Here is a 21,534-nt window from a genome sequence, read left to right on the forward strand (position 1 = left end):
TTCATACGTTTAATATCACATGTTCAACCAACAATTCCTATATAGGGTCTTATACACCAAAATATGAACACAAACATTGAACACGATGGCTATAAATCCTTATCAATCTTTGAATGTAACCTGACTTTCCCCTTATACGTGATTACGAATATAGTGAACACCAGGCAAAATGTCCAGTTAAATATCTATTTTGCAATGCTGTGTTTGAAGAGATTATGTTCAACACATATCGATGTGAATACTAACAAATTTTAATTCAGCAAGACAAATTCTCAACATTTTATTTTTTTAAACGTTGTTGATTCTTGATTGGAAATAATGAAAGGTGAGTTGATGTGGTGGCAATCACAGTGTTACAAGAGAACACTATTAAGCCAGCAACTGTACACGTTTTCCTTTGAAACATTCAGAAAGTCACTTCCTGAATTACATTGCATGCTTGTATGCATTAATCTTCAGAGTATCTTTGTTATCGTCGATTATAGGTGTTCTTTTCCTTTTTTCTATATTATTTCCATACTATTTCCATACTATTTCCATACTCCGTCCATTACAGACACCGGCACTTTATCCCTTCATGACCCCTACATGACCCCTACATGACCCATACATGACTTTCCCTGCGGTAATTTCGTTGGCATGAAACCATTAGTTTGATCTTAGCACTTTACGACAACCCGTCATCTTCAGTGAATTCTTAGAATTGTAATGAACTTAAGATAAAATTTTGTGGGTTTTTGTGACAATATAGGCTTCTTTGCTTCATACCATGAAATACACAAAGACGTAGTATCACCAAGGGTTCATGAACATGGTTCACTGAGTAAACACACTTAAAGCTTTTCTTAAACTTCTATTTGAAGGTTTGTGACGTTTGCTTTTATTTTCCAAGTCTTTGCCATATTTTATTAGATTGCTAAATAGACCCACAGACAACAGTGGCAAACTTTTATGCCAGTCATCGACTTGTGAAAACAGTGGTTTTCAGAAACGAACGCAATTCAAGAGAAATCAAAGGAAAGCCAGCAACCCCCCCCCCCCCGCAAGTCCGATCCATTTGATTCAAAAGAAGTGACACAGCGAGATCTGTTACAATAGCTGCAGTTCAGACGACAATCTATAATATTTCCCCTTTGTCGACAATTTGATACGGCTTCCAATAGCCTGCTAGGGCTGTTTGTGGAAGTAAGATGGGACTCGACCTACACGCACGTAAAGTCTGCCTCGCTTTATCATTATGAGGAACTCAAACGGTGACTGCTGGCGTCAAAGAGGAAATGAACACTGAGTGGAATGATTGGTGTACAAGTTAAATGTTATCCTGAAATAGACTGAATAGACTATATGTGCGACAAAACTTCAAGCTAGAAAGATAACAGTAGTACCGAGCCATCATGTATCACATCGACCTGGAAACGATAGAACAACCCGAACGACTAGTCTGCTGTCAATCACTAGTCTGCTGTCGATAAATGATAAACAGTGGATTTTGAATATTCATATATTAAATTTTACTATTTGCAATAAAGCTATATGACATCTCTTTAAAATTCTAATTACCGAAAGTTTGAAATCTGTTTTCGCTTCCTTGTTTCAAAACGACTGTTTGTGTTTGAGTTGAAATAGAGCCATGCAAAAACCCGACAATGCCCTCGCAAACGAAGAATTTCTCGTCGGTGATAGAATAAGACGCGCAAAAGGGATACACCCTTGCGACAAACGTCTTCACGGTAAGGTCGTCTTGGTGACGTACCCTCTCATCATATCCTCTAATTACTGAACTTATTATTAGTATTATCATCATCATCATCGTCATTATTGTTACAGAGGTCACAATGGGGTTAATATTTGCCTGTTAAAAACCCAAAGAGCTGCCTAAATAGCAAAGGGGATGTGGTTTTGAAAGTTGCAATGACTTTCTAAGAGGTATGCAATATTTTAACAAGGCTTGGCAACATCCATTCACAAACTAGTCCCCCAAAATTTCCGAAGATCGCTGGTCGTTGTGATAATTAAACAGGAACAAATACATTAGTTGTGTGAGAGGAAGCATGTTGAAAAAGAATACCATTTGTTCTACAATGTCAATATCTCGTCAGCTTACGAATAAAATCCCTTTGCTACAAGGAGTCAACCATTCTTTCAGATTACACACTCCTTAGGAGTACACTCAAACAAAAAAAACAAACAAACAAACAAACAAACTGTTTTGGGATATCATCAATAAAAATATTAATTCATGCTAAATGTGAAAGACATCAAGGGACAGCGTTGGTGTATTTTTATGTAAAGTCTTTATTTAGTAATCCTTCTCATTAAGTTAATAGGGCTATAGAAACTGACATGACAAACAGTATTGACAAAAACAACATTAAGCTGCAAATGTCAAATCCACTTCCTTAATTCCGGAGCCTGACCTTGAAGTACAAGAATCAGTTTATGTCATCAAAAACATAATTCCGTTTCTCATCTTTTGGGAGTTAGATTTAAAAATCGTCAGGGATTGTATGAAATTATATGAAGTATCATTTCTTGAATATACTTATAAACAAACAAACAAACATAGAAAACAGCTCTTTATTGACAAACAAACATGAACAGAAACACAACTCACTATTGTTTATTTATTGTGTGTATTGAAAAACATTATGTGCAACAAACAAACAAACAAAGTTCCCGAGTCCCCTATGGTGAGATGTGATAAAATAGTGGAGGCGATGATGAAAAAATTGCTGGTGACATTACAGGTTAGTATCGATATCAATAAATACTGCGCAACCAAAAATCTACCGCGCCATTCATTTAAAAAAATATACCATCAACAAAAATATCCTCAATAAAATGGAAGTGACTCTGTTTTCCCACAGATCATGTTATCATGTTATCATCAGCATAAGAAAACTGAAGCAATCTTTAAAAGTATCTGTACGAATCGTTTCGTAATCGATTTCCTGATTAATTTATGAAAGTAATCCCTCTGCATTTAAACATTGCCTAAAAACTTTTACAAGCGGTTTGGAAATTTTCGATAAAACATTAGAATGGTCAAATATACGATAATCTTCATTTCACTAGAATTCTATGTTATTTAGACGATTCAATTTAAAGATAACGCTTATTTTATAAATAACAGACAGGGGTGTCCAACCAGCCGATTACGTAACTGAAATAGGGGCAGCCAAACGGCCGAGTGGCAAAGAGACTATCGACAATCTCGGTATGATACTAAAATGACGAAGAAAATCGCAGAATTTTTGAAGTAATAAGGTCAGAGGCGTGTAAAGTATTTCAATACCAAAATTACACATTAGATATCCAACAAATCAGGTCTATTTTTACCCGCATCTGAATGTAAACTTCATTTTAAGATCTTCTGTTATCTGCCATTGACTCGATGACGAAGCTATTGACTCGATGACTGCTTTATCAAAACGCGAAATGTATCATAGCTGTGAAGTGCAATCCTGAATGCATTGAGTACGTAGTCTACTGGAGAACCATGGCTTGACCACAGCTCTAGACGATAGGATCAACATTTGAATAAATCTGCACATATAATCCCATACTTACAACGATATATGCCACAGATATGGGTCCAGTGGTTTTTCCTTTGGCTGGAACTATTATACGTTTTAACAAAAAGACAATCTTGTTTCAAACTGAAGATTGTTTTACGAACACAAGAAAACCATTTCTAAAATTAGCATGTTACTAGTTTCGTCAATATTTGAAGAACATTGGAATCTATCGATAAAATATCAATTCAGACATATTATTTTCAAAAGAAGTGACAATTATACAATTGTAGGTAAGAATAAATTTCCCAAAAAATAATGCTTGGGGCGTAAATATTATCACAATGTTAAATTGTGTTAGTGTGTTTGTTTCTTTCATATCTTCCCCGAGCTGTGCAATCATAATCCTTTACACGTGACAATAAGCATTTTAACTTGATGGAACTTTGTTTGTTAAATTTCGCAACAAAGATAAGATCTTTGCTACAAGTAAACGAAAATTGACCAGCAATTGCAGCAAATCTGAATTGTCAGGTGATTTGTTTTTCGGGTGTGGACGGCATGTAAGCTATAGTCGCGTTAAATGTGTTCAAATGGCATCATAGAAAAAGTTGAATGAGTAACCATGCAGGATATCAAATGTTGCATTATACCTCAGACAACTACCACAACTGATGCAGTTGTCTTCGATGATACATGCAGATCATTTGAGGTTTTATTAGCTGAAATGTCCAGATTTCAACTACGTCGAAAAAGTAAAACTTTCAATGAGTTGAAATACAATACTAACAGCACCATGGCTGGGACAGCGACATAAAAATTTGGAGGAATTTGGATTTCCTTGGAGAAATGAAACTTAGTTCGAGATCAGATAACAACTCTCAGAAGTTATCTTCAGTCTCCTTGGACATTACCAATGTGGTTACCAAGACGACACAAGACATTCTGGTTGTGTAATATAGTCACCTCGAGTGACCTCGTTGATTGTTGTTGTGAGTCTACGTTCAGGTCAGGTCGACAAACTGTGTCAAAGTTGAAGACGGACATCCGAATACCCCCTGACCTTATTATGACTTTTGTGTGTTCCTCGGGGGTAGTGGATTCAAGGACGTTGCAAGAGAGGTCATGTGAGTGACTATTACGAATAACCAACAACTCTACCGGAAAGTGATTAACCCTTTGTCACGATGGCCAAAGGTTCTGAAGGGCGCCGCCAAGAACACAGCGATGGGCTGGTGTACATGTCGAAACTGGTTGTTGTATGACGAAATTAAGGGTAAAATTAGAATTACTTTAGACAGATACATAAGTTTTGGAGTTATCTAAACAAATTTTATCTTTAAAACTATTACAGTAACTAGTGGGGCAGTCCTCTCGTAACCATTTGACGACAGCAGGGGCACAACAAAGTACGAAGTATTGTTCAACCTATAGAGAGAATCCCCCGGTCACATGACCTGCATACTGGACTCGGTACCGTACTACCTTTGACTCGACTGTCTACTTGTTGTCGCCCACACACTGTCCAATCTACAGTCCAATCTATCGTCGAAGCCTTTTTCAGGTGTCGTTTATCCGGATTTGCTTGACGGATATCGTCAATTGGCGACCGAAAATGGCAAATTCGGACACCGAAGAGCTGGCTGATCCCTACAGCGATGTGTACAACAAGAAATGGGAAGCCACTCCGATACGGGGATTCAAATCAAACCGAGACTATATCTACGCCATGAAAGAGGATTTAGCAGAATGGTTTAACGATATGTACGATCTGGATCTTACAGCTAACAATTTCTTGGAGAAGCTAGAGTCTGGCATCGTTCTCTGTCAACATGCAAACAACGTCCACAAAGCTGCCACAGAATACAGGAAATCGCTGAGGGATACGAAACTTAGAAATGGACTCCAGATTCCAGAAAAAGAAATTCGGTATAAACCACTCGCCCCACCAGGAACTTTCATGGCTCGGGATAATATCAGCAATTTTATACATTGGTGTCGCCACTCTCTCGGCGTCAAAGATGTGTTGTTGTTTGAAACAGACGATTTGGTTTTGCGAAAGAACGAGAAAAGCTTTGTGCTTTGCTTGCTAGAACTAGCAAGACGCGGGGCTAAGTTTGGCATGGACGCCCCGATCATTATACAGATGGAACGAGAGATCGAGGCCGAGATAGCTGGCGAGGAACCTCCAAAACAATTTGTACAGAAGAAGACGTGTGATGTAATGTCACTTGACGAAATGGTAGGTAGCTTGTTTCCAATCTACCCAGATTTGTCAGCGTTCAAACAAGATAAATATCGTTCTGTTTGGATAGTCTTGCTAAGGTTAACGGTTGAACTCAACGTTTTGATTCAACACACCCTTTGATGGCATAGTTCCAAATCGGCAACAAAACCTTAGCCTACACTAAAAAGAATTGTTTTAAGCTTCACTTCAACACCTCAGCTCGCTCATGACAGAGACTGTGAGTTAATTTTAATCTGGCGTACCTATCCACAAACACCAGAACTATGTCGGAACCACGGAGGGACCGTGTCGGAACTCAGAAAAAGGCCACTTGAACAGATTGTCAATAGCAATTTAGCGAGTCTCGGGGTCGATATGTTGCGTCGAAAGATTTTTTTACAAAGGTAGTGACAAATAAATGGTGGTGGATAACCCAAGGCTAGATACAGGTGACAACAGATCAGATAGTAGCATTGTAATGGCACCTAGGGACGTGAACTGAACTGCAGTGAGACACACGCTAAAGTGATGCTACAGTACGTACATTGTGTCGTGCAGATAGTGACGCAATACATAGAGGTCTGAAAACAATTCATAACTCTACCACTACATGCACTAAGCTTCCCGTGTGTTCATTGTTTTCACTTTTCAGTTTTGGTATTTCTCTGTGCGCTGTTAACGTCGGCTGTATCGATCGTCAATCGAACCTTGTAAAACGTGTTTCATTATGTTTGGTCCTAAGCTCAGTCTAATTAAATTACTTGTGGATAAAAAGCCAGTTGGCATTGACCAGGTTAAAACAATGCAAATCAGCGGGGATTTAGAGAAAGTGAACAATAAAACAAAGATTTGAATTTTACAAAGTTGTCAACATGCTTCGATTCAGGTGTGCTCACTCTAAATTCAAACTATGCTAGGTCCTGTAAGTGCAACACTAAGTATTCATTTTCATTTCAATAATTTGTCGACAGCCAACCTGTCAATGTATGTGCAAAATTCTCTATGATGTACAATCATTGAGAAATTATAATACCGGAACAATATTAAAACGTAAAAATTGGTTCTTTGGACAGGATTCAGCGATGCAGAGAAGTGTAAAAAAAATAGAAGATCCTATGATTTACTTTTAGAGATTCCAATAAAGTACTTAGATTATATTTACTTTGACCGTACGTGATATGGTATGGGCGTAAACATTAAAATATCAAGTTGCATTAGTCAGTAATGTTTTAAATAGAATACCCAAAACACTGTATGGATCAAATTATGCAATGTACACTTCCGTCAGGTCGACGCTTGTTGACCTATGACCCGGTATGTCAAAAATGAAAATATGGGACATTTGAAACCTGTATTTTGACACAATATCCTGTCACAGGATGAGATATAATTGTGGCTAAGTGTACAGTTTCTGTTTGATCCTGGCTCAGTCTCAACAACGTTAAAACTCGTTTGTCTACGTAACCGTTAAGGAAATAAAAATGCCAGGATCATGTCGCAACAAAGAATACTTTCGAACTTCCATCGCTTTGAACACGTAAAAAATGTTGGTTTTTTCACCAATATTTGCAGAAAGGGAATTTGTTTTTCAACGTTTTTTCTGGAGTATTTATTGTCTTTGCTGAAATAATGAAACTCATTAAGTTTCACTGCGGGTCAACATAATGATAAGTTCAGTATTATGTAGTTGGAATTGGTTATGCCGTACGTCATTCTAACTGTCGAATATCTTGACTTGGATCGCTATCAAGCTCAATTTGCCTTTCACTGACACTCTGTGCATTATGTGAGAAATTCACCTTCCTACTCACCTTTGACCTGTACCGAGGTCCCCTTTCAATGGTTACCGAAATTCCTGAGTTTAAGGGTCAAGCCTTGAATTATTACAAAGTAAACATTCCAGTCGTTGCTAAATATTTGACGGTAGGGTTAAGAGTAGAGACGATTAGTAGGAGTGAGACTATGTTGACATTTATGGCCCAGAATATTTTGAAAACACTTCATGCGCAATTTTAGGACATACTCAAACACTACTTGTCTAAAGTATCGCTCTAAGCGCCGGCCCACCCGTCTCACATTTCTTTAAAATGACACTAATTTCGCTCAGCATGATTTTATGTAGATTTGAGATAAATCAAAATATTATAATTTTTCAAACAGTGATCTAAGGTTTCACATCCATTTTCTTCAAAAAACATTCGTTCAGAGACATGTTTACCGCTAGCCATTTCTATTCAGGTCTCTATCGTCTGAGCACTTCAGCGTAAGTTTGACTGTCATTAGAAGCTATTCGTGTGGCGGTGAAGCCAGGCGAGACGCCACGAACACGCTTACAGCATTTCAAATACTCAACTCTGTTACAGAATCGCTCCATGAATTGAAGTGTAGGCTGACAAAAGATCTCAAAGCAAATAGTGGAGGTCATTTTGATGGATGAATGGCCAAAGACCAATAACTTTTAATGGCCAGACACTGCAACAAAATCCGACAGTGTTGAACACTTCAAAATCTCTCCGGCTTCGGACGCCATTTCCACCGCTGCATGGAAATAGAAGGTGTGACAGCTACAGTCAACAAAGTGGTTGCTTAGCAACAAACCCAAGCTACTTGTAAATCTTGCGCGCTCCACCGTTTCATGGCATTCGAACATGTCGCAGCTTGCTGTATATGCAGATACATACGTCTGTAATTCCATCTGTATTGGATCACCGGGTCAGAGGTGATCGCAGCTTGATACACGACACCAAAATGTTTACATTATTAAAACACCTCGAACTTTTACACATGCACAAAATTTTGTTTCCTACCGGTGTTGAAAATTTTACTTGGGATTATCTCACAGATCTATATACGCTATCCAACATACTTCGTTTTTATTATGTTCTAGAAAGTATAACATATGATACTCGTCCAAATTCTCGACTTTGCTTGCTTTCTGTCGGATAGAAATGGACAGCCTATACTGTCGCTTCAATTCTTGTCGCAGTTCAAACTGGCAGTCTTTGCATAATGTTACTCAATCAGCTGACAATTAACTACAATGTGAGCACCACAGCATGGATGGCTTATAAACAATCACTTAGCTTTGGACAATAGGCGTTTATTAAGTTGCTACTGCTCCGCTTTGCTTCTGATGTATACTAGCACAATCGATTATTTACCCTCGTTGATAAGACAGTCAAAGTTGTTAAGATTCCATTGGTTATTTCAGTTGAATGTGGACGTCACGTCAAACTTGGGCCAAGTTGGGGTAGTAATTTCTTCAGCATTTCATAAACAGTTTAACCCTATCTCAAATGTCGTGGTTGATTATTACGAGAATGACCCATTCGAGTTCCGATTTGTTTCATTTAATATTGGTCCCAATTTTATTCACTTTCTGTTAATCGTGTGTTAACAACGTGCCAAAGTTTGTGGGTGAACAGAGAAACCATGTGACATTGCAGTGGGATATTCATCGAATCAGCCAGGTCTACTCAAGCACGTACAAGCATCGTTTGATCCGAGGTCAAGCAACACATTATTGAACTTAGGAACCAGCCAGGTACTGACGTCATGTGAGCTTTTTGTTAACCGCTGAGGACGTGTAAATCAAAACCTTATCTTAGATACCTGAGTGACATACGGATTTCAATTACCATAGAGACATGCCACGGATTAGCACAGTGCAATAGGCCGCGTTTTATAATACATGTATTAAATTAGACATTGTTCGATCACTCATAGGAACTGCAAACACATGATTTTGTGTAAGAATCAGGATAGAAATTGTCGTGAAAAATTCTTCTGAGCCTCGTGTGAGAATTGCTGAGTGCAATTTCCATATGACCTCACATCATTATATACTGACAGTGTAGGAGTTCTTCTGAAATCAAAATTCCAATAGGATAGAAGTTGCTATTTGTTCATGGAATGGAGCACCAAGTCCAGACATGTTTTAAGTTTAGAACGCTGTGAATGCCTACCACTAACGAACGACTGTCTATCGGTTGGCCCCGGGAGGAGTGGTGACTTTCAACAGTTAACCGTGGCATCAAGGTTTTTGATGACGTAGGTCCGTCAAAACATGATTTAATGAGAGCTTTGGTTTGTCTAGTGACAATGATCACAGAGCTTCGCTTTGATCAGACGATGATAACCGGAATGTAAGGGAAATTTGTCGTGAACTTGAAACAAATATTTCTCTCGTTTCTGATCATTCGCTATCGTCAATATAAGAGAGGTTGCAACTCTGACTTGGTTGTGCCGGTAAATGTCAACAAACATGAACTTTGTAAATACACATATTGTATACACATTTGACTTGTCAAAAGTCGGAGAATGGCCATTACATGGACAGCGCTCTCCAATACAATGTCCGATGTCCTCGCACTCACCATTATTTCTATAAATGTGTTCTTTGTGATTGATGCGTTTACGGCACTGTACAGTCTTTAGCTCTACTATTAAAAGACCTTCTCTACACGGAACCGCCAGGAAATTGTAGAAAAAATCTTATCCTCTCTGTAAAAACCAATATTGTTGAACTTGGTTTGAACCAAGGTTCGCCCTCAGGTGTCCGTAAAGGGGTCAGCAAACGTTTTTGTTGGCTTGCTATTGAACTGTCAAAACATTGAACATACATCACAACCAAGACAGTAGATAGTTTACTCATTGGACATCGCGAGCTTCTTTACTTCACAGGCGGTTTTTAAACTTTAGCACTTTACCCGTGCCATATGCTGTGAACGCGTTCTTCAAAGATTTGATGATAGAATTCCACACAACGTAGACATCTAAACCAAGCTGGTTTTTTATAATAAGTCCACTCAAATGTATTTGCAATTTAATTGACATGTAGTGTCGCTTGTCCAAGGGCTATTCAACTTTGATCTTTTTTGTTTTCTTAATTTCATTTACTGTGTATGTCTCCTTGTGGGTATTCCGCTTTGGCTGGTAGCGTCTTTTGTTCAAATAAGTACTCTGGTTAGGTAACTTGTCAATTGTCTGTGGTCTTCCAGACAACATTAGATTTACCTGTATTGTCAATGCCGACAGAAACTTTAGTAGACCCGGTGTAGTGTTCGTGTTATTTTACTGAAAAGGTAGAATTTCAATCCACCTCTCGCCTTAAGACAGGGAGACGCAGAATGATACGCCCTTCTGAACTATTTGCTGATGTCGGAATGAAAGTTTTTCTATGCAATTGTGTTTGGGTTTAATGTGTGCCGATTAGCACCACATCGGTAACAGAGAAAGATAATAGCATTTGTAATCCCTGTGAGATAGCAGTTAATCTGCTCTATTCATTGTGTGCTACCTGTAATTGGAAGACAATCAAAACAGAGTTGAATAAAAGATTCTCGAAACAGAGTACGAAATAAGAATAAGTCAAAATCTATTGTTATTTACACAATTTCAACAGAACAAGACATGAAGGGTTCTATTACGTATGCAATTTGGACATTTTGACCAGACCATGCTTCATCGGACTTATTGTTCTTTTTTAGGTCGGGCACTCTACCAGTACATCCTTGGCACTGTTGCATACAATTATCCATATCACTAGATTTATGCATCCTAAGATTAGAAAACATTAACATGTCTGAAATGATGGAAATTCACTTTAAATAGCTGAAAGTTGGATGTCAATGTAGATAATGTAACAAAATATGTCCATTGTCACATCGGAACGTATGTATTACCTACAAGATACATTTACAATACGGAAAGAAACATCGCGAAGAGATGTTGTTTACAAGTTACTCATGGTCTTTGGGAACTGCATAATTACATCCAAACTTAATTGTCTTGGCAACAAGAACTTTAAAATTGCATCGAAGTCGAGTTAAACAGCATGCAACACCGTCACCTATTTACAGATCTAGAATCGAAGTCGTGAGATCATATTACGCCATGACATTGAGGATTAGTTTATGGCAGGATTAGTTTATGGCAGGATTGCAAGGTGTTGTGTGTATGTATTAACTTGGGTTGCATGGATATTATAAAGAAGAACTGATGATAAGGTTTTTTCAAACTTTGAATGTTCAATTCTTACAAAAATAAAGTATCAAATGTCTGCCTTCTAGGTGTTTTCGAATTTCAACTTTTAAGGAAGGCAGTATTTCAAAGTCAATCGTGATTTATCGAGTTTTGTCTCGTGATGTGAAAACTCAGATTATTCCGTGTGCTGGACACCGTCGCTATCGCCAAAGCTGCTGACGAAGTGGCATGGTAACCAATGAGTACAAATGCTCCTTTCCTGGCCACTGACCTTAAATGACCTTTCTGATCAATTTTGTAGACGTTAATGTCCATAATATCCACTCCGTTTTAGCCATGAACACGATTAAAACTAATTTGGGATAATTGGATTTTCATGTTTTTCAAATTTCTCAAAAACGTTAGGTGCCCTATAGCTGAAGGTTGCGATATTACAAATTACTCATAAAAACCTTAAAAAGAAAAGCAGATGAACTTACATTTGCAGATCAAATAGACATTACTTCACTATCCAATTATCCCAAATTAGTTCCAGTGGTGTTCATGGCATCCTTTATCGAGAACATCTACCTTTAAGCAATCTACTATCAAGTGCAGAACATCTGATACTAGTGTTGTACGTTACTATCTCATATTTGCCAGACGATTTGAAACATACAGGATGCATTGCACAATTTATGATTTCCTCATCTCCTGATTAATTTAAGTTGTAATTACCGTATGTCACACTGTCATAGCGAGGGTTCTAGTCGTGTGGTTCTACACTGAGTAACTCGATACAATGCCTCGACTGTTCACCCTATTTGCCATTCTTTCAACTCGTATCGCATAGGATAAATTGTAAAGTACCATGTTCATCGGATGTTAGAAATATTTATAGATAATTTGTGTGTCAATACATGATGGGAAGTTAGACAGGCCCATCGAGACTTTAAAACGAGCCTGATCACCAGTGTTTGCATGATTGATGTAAGCGGATGGGTATTGATAAATATCAGATTATAGGAAATTAAAGCAGATACTACACAAATAAACAAAATTTTGCAATGTCATTATGGTTGATATGACGTCAGGACCTTAGATAAAACAATACCAAAATAACGTCATAGCCGCCTGTGTGCACAGTGGGCAATGACGCATGCTCGTAGTACATGCGAATCGTATCGACCTGTGGATACATGTTGATATCTAAAGACAATGACCCTTGGAACTTGAGGTATTTTTCTTATTGTAGGTGTTCGTTGTTTTAACTAACACATGGATTGGGTCCAACTCAGCTGTAGCTCTGTAGAAGACACCATGCGGTTGTTAAATTTAATGAGACCGTGATACTGTGCGTACTTCACCTAAAGAGAAAAATTAAGTCTATCTTGAGCAATGCTTAGGCGGTGACATAATGGACGTGTCAGCTTGAACGACAAAAGGGTTTCGTCTCTCGAGGTATGATGGATAAGTGTGAAAGCCGGTCACAATAAAATATGTTGGCATGAAAAATGAAAGCCGGGTACATCGTCGTTTGGATGTCGAAGTCCTTATGCTTTATTTGACTGTACAATATGCCTTCGTTCTTTTTGGTAGCTAGGCAACTAAACTGCGCAAAGCTTTGTATTGGTATTGGTATTGCTAGCAATTTCTGTATTGACTGTCATTCGTGCTATCGACATTATCATCATTGTCATCACTCTCTACCTCATCGTCATCATTGTTAAATGATCAAGAAATTTACAAACTTCAACCCATGGTCGTTTCCATCAAATGATGACCAATGCATATATCATGATGACCAATGCATATATCATTATGACCGTTATCCAGTCTTGATAAAATAATCAGAATATGCACGGTGTCAAATTAAATTCAGTTCTTTATAGAATTATGGTAAGAGTGTACTCCGTATACCAGATGCACACTTCACAAACATGGACAAGTTCATAGGACCACCATGGTTGACCATCACCTTGGCGACACCCTGGCAACATCATTATTGTCAATATCAAACCACCATAATAGGACAACCAAGAAATAGGAATACATTCTTATTGCTTCAAATATAACGATCTGACAGATAGGAATTGATTTAGTTACTGAACTGATAAAACTTCCCTCCATTCATCATTTATGAATCAAACTGATACAGCTGTCTGCAACTATGGAAGCTCCAAAACATGCAAACATTCTGTTTTGACACAAATTCATGTCATTTATCGTTAAGTACATAACTACTATCCGCCTGTTACAATGTCGAGTAGTCGGTGACAAAGTTTGAATGCACGGTCACGGTTACTTAAAATCCATAGTCCAATGCGTGGATTTCTTGGTTAACAGTTACAGACAAGAGAGTTTAATGTCAGTAATACACTAATATACGCTGATTTCCTCATAATGGTCTGTCATGTAATTCTTCGTCTGAAAAACAGGGGATATTTGCCAGAAAGAATAATTGTCGTCAATCTTGTTCTCTCTAGCAATGACCAATGGCAATACCGTCATCGCAACGTCTTCGAGACGTTTTCTCCCGAAATAATCAATGTTTTGTCTTTTCTTCTCCGATTCGTAAGGAGACGCCAGCTGAGAACGTAAATGACCTAATTAGTTATTTAATTGTACAGCGTTGATATGAAAGCAACAGCGAGTAGAACATAAATGAAATGTATCAAGCTGACGAAATGAAAAGATTGAGTTATTGATTGTAATGCCACAGGAGGGTAATACCGGCGTAAGTCTATTTACAACATGTGTAGATTCAATATCGAGAAGCGTTTGGAAGACTATTGAACAGGCTTCGAACATCCAAACGACAGACATCGAATGGTCGGTCGATTCAAACGCTTTTGAGTCGAGAAAGGCATGATTATAGTCACAATACATCTTTGCCACTCAACAAAGAGACGTAGTGGCAAAGTGTGTATAGTAAAGAGTCCAAAGTGAAGAATTTTATCGATCGTTAATATAGCTACCGTGTTGACAGCCACACCTGCACGCTATGGAACACCAGAGTTGATATATCGATATTTGTTTAAACCAATAGAGACGATGTTAGCTTAAACATGTGTTGGAATGCAATGTCAGGATATCCTCTGTTAATGTTTGACGGACTTTCGATGTGTGAGCTCGTTCGCCTTTGAATATATTGCAAAACATGGTAATATGAGTCTAATCTGGGTTAAGGCAGCAAATAAACGTGCTGGGGTGAATTGATGATCTATGTGTACGGGTAGTTTAACTTTTTCACTCAGTGAATCGACTACATTTAAGACCACCTGTTTCCTTGACTTAAATTCGATACAGAAATAGTAAACGAGATGAAGGTAGCGAGATTCTGAAATTTAATAACATTCACCATCATAATCATTACATTAATTGCTCCTTAAACTTATTGCTCCAAAACTGCAAGTTTTATATTAAATTGTCACCAAGACGGGACACTCCGCAAAATCTTGTGTAGAGTTGCAAAACGAAGATGGCAATTTTTAAGTGATATACGGCATGCATTAGTAATGATGCAGGCCTCTACTCAAATCCATTCACTAATTTGACTTGGACAACGACTGCTTTGAAAAGCTTTTATGTAACTTTTACCACGTCTCTTGCCAAATGGTCCAACAATAAAACGAACTCAGTAAACAATGAGAATGGATTTACGTGAAAACAACCCTGGGATAACCTGGGTTTCAAGTTACCCACAATTTACAAGCTCCCCTTGTTAAAACTGAGCAACCATTGAGAGATAGACGTCATGATGTAGCGTTAGTTTCCCCTCACAAAGCTTCATACCTTTATTAACAAATTTCGAAAACTTTGGTGTTTTAGCTGTACACTGTACTCTTGTTCCAACATCTGGTATCCGTAAATTTTCGCTCGACTTTCAGGATGCGATAACCTCGTGTGCGATCACCACGTTTTGCTGAAAGAAACCCCCGATTCGACAACAGCTATGTCTATTACATGTAAACGACTGCGCTTGCAAGGTCACATCATCATTATGGAGTTGATATTGGAGTATAATACATGTTTATAAAAGTTTTATTGGTGTTTGTTATTTGGTCGCAGTAGAATCTTTGTACGTCACTTCACGTTTCCTTCGAATGATATTCACATCATCCTATTAAAACGGCGTGAAAACTTTAAACCCTCGCGATAAACGCTTTTATTGTAGTGAAAGCACAATTCAGCGCAAGAATGTCCAAGTAGAATTGTATTCAAAGACCAATTCTCTGAGCATTTGTCTCGCTCATAAATCTGTTGTCATATACTTGATAAAAAGAAGGGAAATGATCATAAAAAGCAGGATATGTAGTGAACTAGTGTGGTCTGCTGGAACCAAAGAAGTTACAATGGAGACTAAAAACTATGTGAATGTGTTGAAAGTTGGAATATTGACTGACAATTGTTGTCAGGTTCAGGTCAAGGCTGCTTCAGTTTTCTCACTGTCGTGCTTTATTATCATCTTGAAAAGCTGTCAACGGTCACGACAATAAAACTTCATCGATATAATGCTAGCGTGTTTTTCTAACCTGTCTCAATGATGGGTTTTGCTTTCTTGACGTTTATTCAGCTAAGGTTTATCTCTCATGATTGATGTAGATAGAATGAAAGCAAAGAACAATAGAGATATAGTACAGGACAATTGGGTCACACAGCTGTCAATTTTACAAGAACACAACTGTTTGATAAGCCAGCAAAGTTTACTGGGGTGCATGTGAAATCTTGTAACATGACGAGTTACGTATGACATTTGATTCCAAAAGGATAGCATTTAAAAAGAATTGAGTTTTGGACGTAATTATAACTTATTATTAATGCATTCACCTTGTCTCTTACATTTTTCGCGGAAACAACGTCAGGCAACTTTCAGTGCAAGATGTAAACGTATTCATCTTCTAGACCATCAATCTTTTGATCTCTGTTTTTATTTTTTGTTTGTTTGTTTCATGTACTGCTTTAATCTCAAATCCAAATCAATGTACACGTACATGAGTAAGAATTGTTGAAAGTTACTACAGCAAGAACTTTTGATGTGTTTCCTTCTTCTGATTTTTTTGTCTGTAGAATAGTTTTGTTTTTCTCTATTCACAAAATCATGTCGAAAGTGCTGAGTGTTCAACTTATCAACACAGCCAGTTTTTGTTCTATATAACGGCAACTGTGTGTTCTGTATTATCAACAGCAACTGCGTGTTCTATATTATCAACGGCAACTGTGTATTCTATATTATCAATGGCAACTGTGTGTTCTATATTATCAACGGCAACTGTGTGACACTGTTCTATATTATCAATGGCAACTGTGTGTTCTATATTATCAATCAACGGCAACTGTCTGTCCCATACTATCTATGGCAACAGAATTTAAGTTTGAACAAAAATTCATTTGTAAAGATAACATTGCATATATTTATACAATGCAGTGTGTTTGTAAGGTTTGTACTTTGTATTTGGACAAACGTTTGGGAGAAGAATAACTTTTATTTTTTATCGAACAAAATAATGAACACGTATACAGCTAAGCTTAATGTCCCTTTAATCTAGCTCTAAATCATACTACCTGAAAAAACCTAAAATTCCATTTTTACAGTTTTTGTGATCGATCGGCTTGACGGGAAACAATTTTCCATAATTAGAGATTCACTTCATACAGGAAGAGACAGGAAGGGCGTGTTACTTTGAAAGTTGCAGAGTGAGTTTAACGTTTCAACAGAGGTGTAAATATTACTCGAACAACTTATCCATGTACTTCCAAATAACACGTCATCAATTTCACAAAAGCTTGTTGGGTCTACCCACTATCGACATCCATATAATTAAAGCAGATCAACGCGTCGAGGTAAATTTACTTAAGAAAGTTCACAGATATTTTTTCGCTCTGATAAAGAAAATGAGATGACTTAGTAAGAGTGGTCAGGAACAGCCACAGATTTGGAATCACAAAGACGGTACCTACCACGTCCATTTTAAATCCCCGTTCCCTTTTGACCTCGGATAATTCCCTTGATGGTAGCAGTATATTGTAATCATAATCTCAGTTTTATGGATAGACGAGGGAATTTGTCACAATATTTGTAAAGCAGAAAGTTGTTTAGATTGGTGATAAGCTAACTTTGTGCCTAAATTGTGGTTGGTAGGGGTCGGCAGGAGCTCTCGATACAAGTACTCCTCCAGACTTTGGTATAAGTCACAGAGAAATAGAATTAGTTGTGTTGGTGATATCCTATAACCTCCAAGAAGACATACTTTATCGACATGTTAATATTATCCAGGACAGCAAACAGAGAGACAGACAGGTACGCAGGCAGGCAGGCAGACAGACAAATGCATTTAGCCGGAAAAATGGATACATCACATCTATCGTCGATGGTCGGATTGCCCGTTAAAGGACAACCAAACCAGCGTCTCGTACCATCATTTCAAAGGTTATATTGATACGCATCAGGCATCACAATTGTCATTAGGTGATACGATACGCAAATGCCTCTAGTGTTTGCACGTTTATTCACAGATCACATTTAGTTTGTTCATTTCTCTTAGCAAAGTGATTGTACGGTTTAACAATGGCTCGCCAACTTGGGTGTGAAGACATAACCAAAGCGATGTGCAGCACAAAAGAAAGTATTTTCCACTTCTTGAGATATTTACATTTGAGCTTTAACTTTCCTGCCAGCACTCCTCTGAAAAAGACCACTTTCAATCAAATCCGATTTGTAGTTGAGTCACGAGAATGCCACTTCAGGCATAAACTGATAAACGAAAATTGTAATTCCTCCGTTGTGCAATCTTCGAGAACCTCTTAAACGGGATGTTCCAAAAATAGCTAGACAATGCATATGACCCTCAACTTCCTGGCAATGAGAACGTTACAAATTATGCAATTAATATTCTAATCTACGCACATTTTTGAAACGTCAAGATGTGATTAAGTATAGGGCTGACAAAGGAATACACATTTTAGTGTCCGAAGATTGTAAAGTGGTTCTCTCAGACAGATCACAATACTTTTGATATATATAACTCACACAAGTTTATCTCATAAAGCCACCATTCATATGGTCAGTTTGCTCATATTATATTTTTCAACATCAAAAATAAATGTATTCATTCTATTATATTTACCACAATAATTTTACAGGATATCGTGATTTTGCGATATCAAATCAAGACCTGTGTTACTCGGATCTGTCATTGGCTTCACTGCTCAGAACCGAGGAATATGAATGGTTTGTATCCAACACGTGACAGACAGTATGCATTCTGTTTCACTTTTCAAATTATTTACGAGTAAATATATTCTTCGATAATACTACGAAGACATGGAACTATTGTGAATGCACGTCAAACTCTCAACGATGTAGATGGCTATCAAAAGTTGTCCTGAATGTAAGGATTATTGGCTAGTTTTTTCACTGAAAGTGGACCATAGATGCCTCGCTAACAACGAGATAGCGTAAGATATACGAATTGCTTTTCTTAAACAATGCTTCCATAGAACCCTGGTACATTGATTTTCTGGAATGTATGCAATCATCCATACACGTATCTCACGTTGTTGTCTCGTATGTGTAGGTCATGATCATATCATCCAAAAAATTATCCTGTCTCATGTATCAATGATTGCTTTTACACTTGACCCTGGACGTACGACCGTTCCGTAGAATATTATTACAGCAACGCGAAATAATCTTCTTTCCTTAGAATATACCCTGAGATACTACTGGATTATATTGTCTTCTAAATTGCGTTACTTCAAAGAGATCGCTTCGCTGTTCACGTCGATTTTAAATGACTATCTGTTCAATCTTAATTGATCGTAATTAGAACTTACGTCATTCAGTCTCGGTGTCACGTGTCAAATGTTTATATCATTGTACTTCTGGTAAGACATCAGCCTTTGTGATAATCAGCGCTTTATTGTGTCCCGCCACGTTCCATTGTAGTAGAACAACGTGTTAATATCAACAATCAAGTATTTCCATGAACAAGACGATTCGATAAGTAATGCGTCAGTACTTATCGTGTTTTCAAAAACATCTTCGTCTTCACGTCATCACAAAGTCATTGATATCCGTAACTATGTTTTACATTAGGAACCAAGAATTTCAAGTAAAACAATGCCCTAGATAGTTAAAGTCCTCCCGAGGTTTTTCCTAATTGTTATAGGTCGCAAATTTTATTGAACCAGGGCGTAAGCTGGCATAAAGGGTACGATTTGCAGTAATGTATCGAATGGGTTTAACATACAAATCCTTCAGTTATCACCTGGTAACACAATGAATATTACTTTTGCATGTACCTGACCCTCTCTTTACCAATTCCTAGCGTCGGCCATCCAATACGTTTGCACTCGACAAACGAAATCCTCTTTTCAAATCCCTTGCCATGGAAACAATTCTTGTCATCAAAATTACGTCACAATAACTTTCTCGACAAGTCTGAACATATATGAATGTATTCATGGCACAAACAGCAAAGACTGCTACGCTAAACCCCAAGACAACTAGGCGTCTGAGATAAAACCTAAGACAACTAGATGTCTGAGCTAAAACTGAGAGACGTTATCCGGTAGGTGTTCAGCGTAGAAAATATAACTTAAATCGCCATCCATATTTAGTTTGAACTGATATTCCGCGATGATTCGACAAATAACTTGGTTTTCTCAAACCTCCCTTGTCTCTTTCGGCACGATTTATAAGTAAAGGAAACGCAGAGCTACACGAAAAAATGTATCATTGATACGTGAACATTTTACTTGCTTTTCATCGACACATTCAAAGAGTCTCTAGTTTGTGCTTTAAAACTGCACCAAGATACCAAAAAGTGGTAATACTTGAGTCATAGTGTGAAAATAGTTTTGTATACAGAGTTCTAGTGACCTTACGTCCCCTTCAAAGCATGGCACTTGCTTTTGAACATAATATTTCATCGATTTGTCTGCGTTGCCCGGCTCACTAAACCATCCATCAAGATTCCATTTGTCGTAATAAAATCTGCAGACACAAATCGTTTACCCATAATCCGTGTAAAGGACAAATTCCAGGTTTGTGCAAGGCTTCAACAATTGATTGATTGACGCTTCAACAGATGAATTGCGCAATTGATACACACTGACATAAAGAAGTACTTGTTCTCGTTGGTAGGTGTTCCAACCATGGTCTGTTCTCGACTTTTCCAATATCCATGCATCCCTTGACTACTATTACAAAATGTGACCGACTTCCAGGCTGAACAATCATTTTGCCACCGGGTTATGTAAATACGAGCAAAAAGGTAGACGTAAAGACGAACAATACAACCAGCAGATAAAAACAGACAATAAAGCGGGTTAGTCTTCCCACTGTGGCCTTGCTAACACATAATATCACCAAACGTAAACCGGACAATGGAAAGGCATCTATTGTAATATCTAAGGGTCAATCCAGTTCTATTGTCATCATTTAAAGCTCGGATTGTCCATAGCCACTGTGCATGACGCGGTTTTTGCTACTTTTTGACTTTTCGTTTTTGATCAACTGAAAGCAACCGTAACTTTTTTCCCTTTAACTGTCATATAATGTGAATACATCAAAAGTAATTAGTCTTTGTCGACCATATCGGGTAGTAACAGTGAAAACAACAACAATACGGCATTTTGCTGTACATATGATCTACAAAGAAATACTATTGAAAGTTTCCCTTGGTGATGCACACCACCTCTCTTCGGTTGATTGAATTCAATAAACTATGGCGTCTGGTTTTTAGATACATGCCGCAATAGTTTCAGGCATTTGTTATGGAAGACTGAATGCTTTTTTAAGGTGCTAGCCAAGGGTGTGTACCG

The 21,534-nt window shown here is 37.8% G+C and overlaps 1 protein-coding gene across 1 annotated transcript in view; it reads left to right on the forward strand.

Annotated features, from left to right (window-relative positions):
- The first annotated feature begins 4,971 nt into the window (after positions 1 to 4,971).
- Positions 4,972 to 21,534, forward strand: part of LOC139145795 (GAS2-like protein pickled eggs) — a 32,744-nt gene continuing 16,181 nt past the window's right edge. Inside the window, exon 1 of the mRNA XM_070717156.1 lies at positions 4,972 to 5,757. Within this exon, the coding sequence (XP_070573257.1) occupies positions 5,131 to 5,757 (627 nt within the window). The 5' untranslated portion in view covers positions 4,972 to 5,130. The remainder of the gene's footprint in view (positions 5,758 to 21,534) is intronic.

This window comes from Ptychodera flava, chromosome 12, assembly GCF_041260155.1.
Source record: "Ptychodera flava strain L36383 chromosome 12, AS_Pfla_20210202, whole genome shotgun sequence".
Classification (NCBI taxonomy): Eukaryota; Metazoa; Hemichordata; class Enteropneusta; family Ptychoderidae; genus Ptychodera; species Ptychodera flava.